The sequence below is a fragment of the Mandrillus leucophaeus genome, unplaced genomic scaffold (genome assembly GCF_000951045.1).
Source record: "Mandrillus leucophaeus isolate KB7577 unplaced genomic scaffold, Mleu.le_1.0 Scaffold180, whole genome shotgun sequence".
Classification (NCBI taxonomy): Eukaryota; Metazoa; Chordata; class Mammalia; order Primates; family Cercopithecidae; genus Mandrillus; species Mandrillus leucophaeus.
In genome coordinates this window covers 818,839-827,296 of record NW_012101810.1, presented here as the reverse complement: position 1 = coordinate 827,296, position 8,458 = coordinate 818,839, and the positions used below count along the sequence as shown (strand labels likewise).

Genomic DNA, 8,458 nt, shown 5'->3' with positions numbered 1-8,458 from the left:
ATCCAGAATGGACACCCGGGAGCCCCACTCCACACCCACATGGGCGCAGCACAGGGTCTGTATCCAGAATGGACACCCGGGAGCCCCACTCCACATACACGTGGTGCACACGCACACACTTGCACACGCACACACGCACACACACAAGCAGGGATCCAGAGAGCGCCCAGGAGGACCAGTTGGGAGGGATCTGACAGAAGGGGCACCAGGCCAGTGACTCAAAAGGTCCTGTCTGGCCACGGGAGGGAGGTTCAGTCAACAGAGATCCACAAAGCCCCGTTTGCAAAACAGGCCACCCCAGCAGGCTGGCTGCCAGTTGGCTGCAGGGACCTGGCATCTCTGTGATCCGCTCTCATTGTGCCTTCCAGCATCAGCTCCCTCTGCACCCCTTGCACAGTCTCCAACCCAGCCAGGCAGCCCGCGGCCCCGCCCTGCCTCCCTGCCCACACACTCGCCTTCCTCCCGGCAGCAATCCGTCCCACCCAGTCCAGGGGTTGCCGGTTCCCCCGCACCTGGTCAGCGCCCCCTGGGTCCTCACACAGGACAGAGCCCATGCTACCCTCTGGGATGCATGGCCACAAACAGCCTCACTCAGCCCCGTACCCACGCTCAGCCAGAGCACCCGAAGGGGCGGAATGTGCGTGGGACCCAGGGCGAGGGGGATGGCGGCACGTGGGACCTGCAGTGAGGGAAAGGCGCCCCAGCGGCAGGGGCTGGCACCTTGAACTCCATCTCCAGGTATTGTGGCTCCTTGCGCTCCTGCATGAGCCCCAGGCAGAAGGCCTGGAAGTTGATCTCGTGCTTGGTCTGCTTGATGATCTCCCGCAGCAGGGCCCGCGAGGCCCGCAGGTAGTCGTCCTTGTTGGTCAGCAGGTCCTGGAACACCATGGCCAGGAACTGGGGCAGAGAGAGGCTGTGTGGGAGGCTGCCCAACGCTGCCGACCCCGTCACAGGCCCCTCCAGGAGCACACGCCCCGGCTCCTTCCCACAGCACCCGTGGGGGTGGTGCCCGAGGATGCTGCAGCGGGTCTCAAGCAGTGCGGGGCATGGGGTGGCGGGCTCCTTGCTCTACTGGCTGCCAGCCCTTGGCGAGCAAGGGCCACATCTGATTCCCCTCTCGGCAACCAGCACGTGGGGAGTTGGTCCTCGTGAAATGAGGAGAAGGATTAATTAACAGACGCTGGGGGTGTGGGACACCAAGTGGCAGAGTCATAGAAGTGCGTGTGCCATCTCAGCCCAACCACGCGCCACAGGCTGAACAGAAACCAAAGACCACCACCCGAGATCTGAAAGGATGCACCCCCCGTCTCAAAATGCCGGGCTGCAAAGATGACAGCGCCGAGCCGGAGCGGCCGTGCCTGCCTCCCTCGTGTTTCGCACGCCGCAGAGCCCACCGAGAGGCCTGACGTGCTAGTGGCAACGGGAGCATCTCCCCAGTCCGCTTCAAAGGACACACGGGAATCCAAGGGTCCTACAGCCAGGGCTACAGGGACTCCTGCTTAACTGAGGGACCCACTGCACAGAAGGCAGGTCTGGGCCAGGCACAGGGGCTCACGCCTGTCATCCCAGCGCTTTGGGAGGCTGATGCAGGAGGACCACTTGAGCCCAGGAGTTTGAGGCCAGCCTGGGCCACGTAATAAGACTCCATCTCTACAAAAAATTTTAAAAACCACCTTATTATCCAAAGGCCGGAATGAGCTTGAGAAATAAAAATACAAGCTGGCAGGTCTGGGTCTTAGCTCAGAAACCTGGGTGGCTTTTAAGGCTCAGTGTGGCTCCCTCCTAAATGGACAGAGTGTCCGTTTCTGAGAAAGATGCTGGGCGCTGTGGCTGCACCCACTCTAGAAATGGTCAACCTCATACCCAAGTGACTTTCAAAAGCTCCTTCCCGAGCCCCAAGAGCATTCTCCCACAAAGCCCCACCAATCCGTGGGCTTCCCCAGACGCCAGGTGTCTCTCCAGCCCGTAGCCCCCCATTCAGGTGTGGAGGGCAAGGCCTAGGCCTACCTTGGGCGCCAAGTCAGAGCTGTGCTGCAGCGCGGTGTAGAGGACCTGCATGTTGTTGGGGTTCCGGGCGCTGGAGAGCTCATTGAAGATCACCAGCTTGATGGTGCTGCCCAGGTTGTCCTTGTGCGCGCTCAGCAGCTCCCTGGGTGTGGGAGCCAGGCAGGTGAGGGTGCAGGCCCCGTCCCCGCTCTGCCTGCACCCCCGCTCTGCCCCTGCCCGCCACTTTGCCCACACCCCTGCTCTGCCTGACACCCCACTCCACCCGTACCCCCGCTCCGCCCCTCACCCCGTTCCCCCCGCACCCCCGTTCCGCCCCTGCCCGCCGCTCCACCCCTGCCCGCCTCGCACCTGATGCACAGCATGAAGTGGTTGAGGAGGACTTTGGGCTTGAGGCGGATCTTGATCAAATGTGAGATGACGTCCATGTCTTCAGAACCATGCGTGTTGCAGTTCATACAGACGGACATCAGCAGGTCCTGGGCCGGCCGGGTCAGCTGCGGGGCCACGGAGGGAGCTGTGGGCTCACGGCCACCCCGGCTGTGGGACCACACGGAGCCTGCCCCCACCCCCTGCCGGGCACTCCTGCCCCACCACCCCCGCGACCCTGCCCCAGGCACCCCCGCACCTTGGGGTTCTGCAGCCACATCTCCAGCTTCTGCACCGCCAGCAGCCGCACCTCCTTGTAGCCGCAGGTGGAGGTGAGGAGCCGCAGGAGGTTCCTGGAGACGTTGTCAATGGGCTGGCGCCGGTTCAGCTGGTCCCGCAGCATGTCCAGGACGTACTCCTCCACACTCTCCGCGAGCTCTTCGTACCTAGGTCAGAGAAGGGAGCAGGGAAGGAGGAAGGCGGCCCCGAGACACCTGTCCCAACCACCTCCCACTGGGACCAGGCGGGCACGCAGCTACCTGGGCATGAGCTGGCCCTCCTGCTCGGGGCTCAGTTTCTCCTCTGCGATCAGCAGCTCCGTCTGGCTGTCCTCCTCCTCCGTGAGGGAGGGGTGTGGGCTGCTCCCTGCAGACCAAGGAGAGGGCTCCATGCAGCGCCTCCCACCCGCCTGAACTCCCAACCCTCCCCTGCCCTGGGGCTGGACACCCGCCCTCCCCAGCCGGCAGTGTCTCTCACCCGCGCCCAGGTCGCCAGCGCCGCGGCCCGCCTCCCCCTGCAGCAGCACACTCCTGGGGGGCATTCTGGTGTTGAAGGCCGTCTGGATGTTGTCCACAAACGTCTTACAGTGAGGGCTGTCCACCCAGATCCGCTCCCCCAGGGAGTCCTCGATGTACACCTGTGTGGGAGCCACACCCTCAGCCCCGAGCCCAGCCGGGCAGCCAGGCTGGAGAATGTCTGCCTGCGGCCCAGGGACTGGGCGCCCAGGCAGCCCTCTGCAGCTTCTGGGTGCAGAGGGGACTGTGCCATGACCATCGGGGCTGTCAGACACAGTCCTCTGGAGAGAACACCCTCCTGCTTTTCTCCCGCCCCCGCCCCGCCCCGCCCATGGCCCTCTGCTGTCTTCACCATCTGGGGAGAGGCCACTCACCTTGACAAAGATCTCGGGCCAGTTCTCGTCCTCCTCGTAGGCGGCCATGAGGAGGTTACAGGCCAGCACGGACACCAGGCTGTTCCCCTTGGCCTTGAAGTTGATGGAGGCGTCCCGCCGCAGGAGGCTGCACAGAGCCTGCCAGGGAGGGTTCATGTCACGTGGTAGCCTTGCTGGCCCCAGAGGCAAAGCTGGGGTGGGCCGGGCAGGACACTGAAGGGGGAGGTGAGGAGGGGAGCCGAGGGCCCCAGCCCTACTCGCCTCCCGCCAGGGGCCCGGCTCGCACCTCGATGACGCCCTCGGTGGCGAAGATGTTGGGCTTGATCTTGGCCAGGTACATGAGGCTCAGGTAGAGGGTGCTGTCGGGCTTGGCGCGGGTGACCTTCAGCTGCTTCACGGCCCCGCACAGCACGCCCTCGATCCTGTCGTCGTTGCCTTCCAGCTCGGCCGCCTCGATCTCGTCCAGCAGCACCGTGGGCAGTACTGGCCGGGGCAGGTGGTACAGTCAGAGCAGGGACAGGGCAGGGTCGCCCCAAAGCCTTGGGACACTGGTAAGACCACGAGGAACCCGGAGCTCTCAGGGTCAGCGCTGCCATGGACCAGCCATCCACCCTCAGGAGAGTTCCCACAGGGGACAAGCACCCCACCAGATGGTCCCCTCAAGACAACAGGCTGCCCCACAGGCCTCAGCACTGGCCCTCCAGCCACTCCAGTCCTGGCTCCACTGTGTCCCACATGGCTACCCTGAAGGCTACAGACATTTCCCAGCAAGTCAGGCAACCTGCAGCCTTACTTTCCACTGAATCGCAGCTCCACTGAATACTTTCCACTGTGGACCACGGCACAGCAGCCCTCTCTTCGCACCTGCCCCAGCTCCAGTCTCCAGCATGCTCTTCTCCCCTTTTCCCCCCTCTTTCCATGGGTGCTCGACTCACAACCTTCCTCCAGACGAGTGCCTGACCCTCCCACAACCTCCGAGGAGTACCAGGGCCAGCACACACCTTTCCTCTCCCCTTGTCTGCCACTGTTGGATCGGAGGTTTTCTCATTTTCATTCTGATTCTTCTCTGACCCAGGAGTTTTTAGGACTGTGTTTTAAATATCCACACACAGCCGGGCACGGCGGCTCGCGCCTGTAATCCTGCCATTTTGGGAGGCTGAGGCGGGTGGATCATCTGAGGTCAGGAATTCGAGACCAGCCTGGCCAATACAGTGAAACCCTGTCTCTACTAAAAATACACGTTAGCCAGGCATGGGGGTGCATGCCTGTAATCCCAGCTACTTCGGAGGCTAAGGCAGGAGAATCACTTGAACCTGGGAGACGGAGGCTGAAGTGAGCTGAGATCGTGCCACTGCACTCCAGCCTGGGGACAGTGCAACACTTCGTCTCAAAAAATAAATACATAAGCCGGGCACGGTGGCTCATGCCTGTAATCCCAACACTTTGGGAGGCCAAGACAGGTGGATCACGAGGCCGGGAGATCGAGACCATCCTGGCTAACACAGTGAAACCCTGTCTCTACTAAAAATACACAAAATTAGCCGGGTATGGTGGCGGGTGCCTATAGTCCCAGCTACTTGGGAGGCTGAGGCAGGAAAATGGCGTGAACCCGGGAGGCGGAGCTTGCAGTGAGCCGAGATTGCGCCACTGCACTCCAACCTGGGCTACAAAGCAAGACTCCATCTCAACAAAAAGTAAATAAAATAAAAATAAATAAAAAGTAAATATCCACACAGACATGTGGACAGAGGCATTGTAATCCACCTTAACTGCACCTGGGACAAAGACTTGAAAGAAATTTCCTAATGCCCTGAGATAAGCAGGGGGGAGAAGTGGGCTGCCAGCACGGAGGAACGGCCTGGGACAGATACCACAAATGGCTGGAAGCAGCCATCTCTCTGTTTTGCGAGAATAATATTGTAAAGCGATCTACCACTCAGAATATGCTTTTCACAACCACATCTCCTGTCATCTTCAAAATCTCCTTTCTACGGGAGGGGGTGATAAAAATAAATAAATAGATAAATAAAACACCCAGCAGCCGGAGGCCGAGAACCCGGGCCGGGGTGGGGCCTGTGGTCTCTGTCCTCGATCCTCACTGGCACCAGCTGCCCAGTGACAGGCCTCATGGGACGTCTGAGACTCGACCTCCTAAAGCAGCCCCCCAGCTGTGCCATCCTGGGCTGTTTGCCCCCAGGGCTCCCTGATGCCAAATGAGTCCAGGACAAACACTGCCCACAGCGTCCAGCCTCGGCTATCACTAGCGTGTGCTGCCCAGGCCAGGCCTCCATTCCCTGGGCACGGTCCATTGTCTGCTTGGCACCTCCCTTTCCTGCCTGCCCCAGTTTCATTGCCTGTGCTTCCAGGCCTGAGCCCACACTGCAACTCCCTGCCAGGCCTCCTCCGTCCCAGGGCCGTCAGGGACTCACTCACAGGCTTGCACTGCAGCAGCCTGATCCCTCCGACGGCAAGGCCACAGCCCACAGCCCACAAGTCCCCTGGGCCCTGTCTGGCACAAAACTCAGTAATCAGAGGTGGCGTGGCTTGAACAGACAACTCACTACCAAAGTCATCAGGACGCTTGTTCTTTTTGACTACCACAAAGAAATTACCCAAAAGAAATGCTCCCACAGAAACAAAATACTGCAGACCACGAGGCTTGCTGGGGCTGGTGTGACAGCTGCCAGAGTGACTCCCAGGAAGTCATGGAGCCTTGAAATATGGTCGTTGGGAAAATGGTGCAGAGGAGCAGGGGCGATTCTAGGCACACAGTTAAAGGCATTTCTGTGAGAAGCGAATTGTGAAATTTACATTTCCTGTTGATGTATTTACTGTTCTGCAGCTTTTCAACTGAAAACAGGGAACGGATGAACTCTTCCCTGTTGGTAACCAGGAGGGAAGGAGGAACCAAGTACATATCGCCTCCACTCAGGTTGAGAGAGGAATGCACCAGGGCGCGCGACCTTGAGAACACACACCTGGGGTGTCACCAGGCCCGGTTTACCCCCAGGGCTCAGACAGTGCCCATCACAAAGGGGGCGTCCAACAGAGACATGAGACGAACAACTCAACGGGGGAGTGACCCGGCTCTCGAAGGGCAGCCACTGACAGTTCAGGACGCAGACGCACACACAGGGTAAGGGCACCTACATAAGAAGCACTTCAAAGAACAAGTCACAAACATCTGCTCTCCCAAAGGAGGTCGGCCATACGGGCAGCGCTAGGCCTGGAGGGGGCCTTCCCTGAACATCTGATGGATGGACGTGCTGAGGGGCGTTCTCAGGAGAAGTCCACAGACTCATTACCTTCAATTGGCACCACAGATGGCTCTTTAATCGACGGAGAAATGGCTCGTTTTTCTGCCACTGCAGCCTCAGCCAGGCGCCCCAGGGCACTCAGTGGGGGTGTGGAGGAGAGTTTGGGGCGTTTGGTGAGACCGGTGAGGGCCGAGGCACTGGACAACGCAGCCGCCGCATCCCGCTTGCGCTCAGAAGGCAGGCCGGAAGGGGCTGGCTTCAGCAGGGTGGATGCCGTTTTCGATTCATTGGCCTGACCCTTTGAGCCCAGAGCAATGAAGTCTCCCGGGGGAGGGTGCCCTGCAGAGAAAGGAGAGAGAAAACCAGGTACATTCCCAACACCCAAGGTGGAAAAAGACTGACTCCAACCTCCTGTTATGTCAGAGGGAATTAAACAACGGTCAGAGAAGGCAAGGAAGAAGCCAGAGCTCACTCAGCAGCCAACAGCTGAGCAGGCACCAGCAAGATATGCACAAGTGACGGTGGACAGTCACATAGCGCTAACCACAAACCAGGCCATCTCTGGTCTATCCGAAACAGTGTGCTTAGCCCCCCGCCCCGCCCAAGTTTCCGCAATAGGTACCATTACCCTAACTTTACAGGGGAGAAAGGGACACAGAGAGGTTAAGCAATGTGTGCAGCGTTACACAGCAGGAGAGTGGCAGCTTTAAGCCCGGAGGATCTGAGCTGACAGTCTGGCTGCAGACCCCGTGCTACGCTACACTGTGCTCCCTCCTGCCTCCTGGCTGGGGAGACCCTTCCACTACTGTCAGCCGCCTTGCAGCTCAGCCTGAAACGAGATCACCGGGGTGCCGGAGGAAGTCGCCGCTGTCCCAAGCCTCCCAGGGACTCTCATAGCCGCTGAGGACCGAGAGCAGTGTTTCCAGATCCAATTCCTGGAAACAGCCGCGGCTGCGGAACAACCAAGCCGAAGGCAGGCTCCGGGGCAGTTGAGATCCCCAAAGACCCTCAAAGACCCCCGGGTTGCAGAGCGGGGAGAGACGCACCTGAGGGTTTGGCCGCGGCGCTGGGCCTGCGCACCGTGGTGGGCTTGGCCCGGTTCATCTTGCCGCGTCCCTCGTTGCTCCCGGCGGCTGCGGCGTCACCTGCGGAGGAGCCAGCGTGCGGTCATTCATTCATTCATTCATTCGCTCGCTCGCTCATTCGCTCGCTTACCGCACGGGGCTTGGGCGTGGGACCCGGGGACAGTGGCCCCGCGCCCGCCGGGAGGGGCGATGCTGCAGGAGCTGCAGGGACCCCGCCTCCCAGCCGCCCGGGAGCGGCTCAGTCGGGTGGCAGCAGGAGGCGCGGACGCCGAGCTGGAGGGGGCAGAACCATGAAGGACGGCCCCGAGGCAGGGCGGGGTAGCCGGGAGAACCAGGCGCTCACCTGGCAATGAGAGCGCGCCCAGGCCGCGGCTCACTTACCTCTGGCCCATCGCGACTACAGCCCAGCCGCCGCCACCCAGCCACCCCGGAATCGGAAACGGATCTCGCCACACTCAAGGACCCGACTTCCGGAACAACCGGAAGGAAAATAGTGAGGCGGGAAGCGGGCCCAGGGGGAGGTGCTAGAGGCTCGCGGCGCCGGCCTGATGCCTGCAGCGCCCTCTGGCGGCGGG

At 60.9% G+C, this 8,458-nt stretch overlaps 1 protein-coding gene across 1 annotated transcript in view; it reads right to left on the bottom strand.

Annotated features, from left to right (window-relative positions):
- The window catches only part of INTS1 (integrator complex subunit 1), a 41,946-nt gene extending 33,622 nt beyond the window's left edge, over positions 1–8,324 (bottom strand). Inside the window, exons 1-12 of the mRNA XM_011977578.1 lie at positions 8,265–8,324; positions 7,845–7,943; positions 6,847–7,137; positions 3,828–4,024; positions 3,542–3,679; positions 3,130–3,289; positions 2,913–3,018; positions 2,633–2,819; positions 2,356–2,501; positions 2,008–2,149; positions 721–897; positions 36–190 (exon numbers count right to left, since the gene is read on the bottom strand). Coding sequence (XP_011832968.1) covers positions 36–190; positions 721–897; positions 2,008–2,149; positions 2,356–2,501; positions 2,633–2,819; positions 2,913–3,018; positions 3,130–3,289; positions 3,542–3,679; positions 3,828–4,024; positions 6,847–7,137; positions 7,845–7,902 — 1,757 coding nt within the window. The 5' untranslated portion in view covers positions 7,903–7,943; positions 8,265–8,324. The remainder of the gene's footprint in view (positions 1–35; positions 191–720; positions 898–2,007; positions 2,150–2,355; positions 2,502–2,632; positions 2,820–2,912; positions 3,019–3,129; positions 3,290–3,541; positions 3,680–3,827; positions 4,025–6,846; positions 7,138–7,844; positions 7,944–8,264) is intronic.
- Between the last annotated feature and the right edge of the window lie 134 nt (positions 8,325–8,458).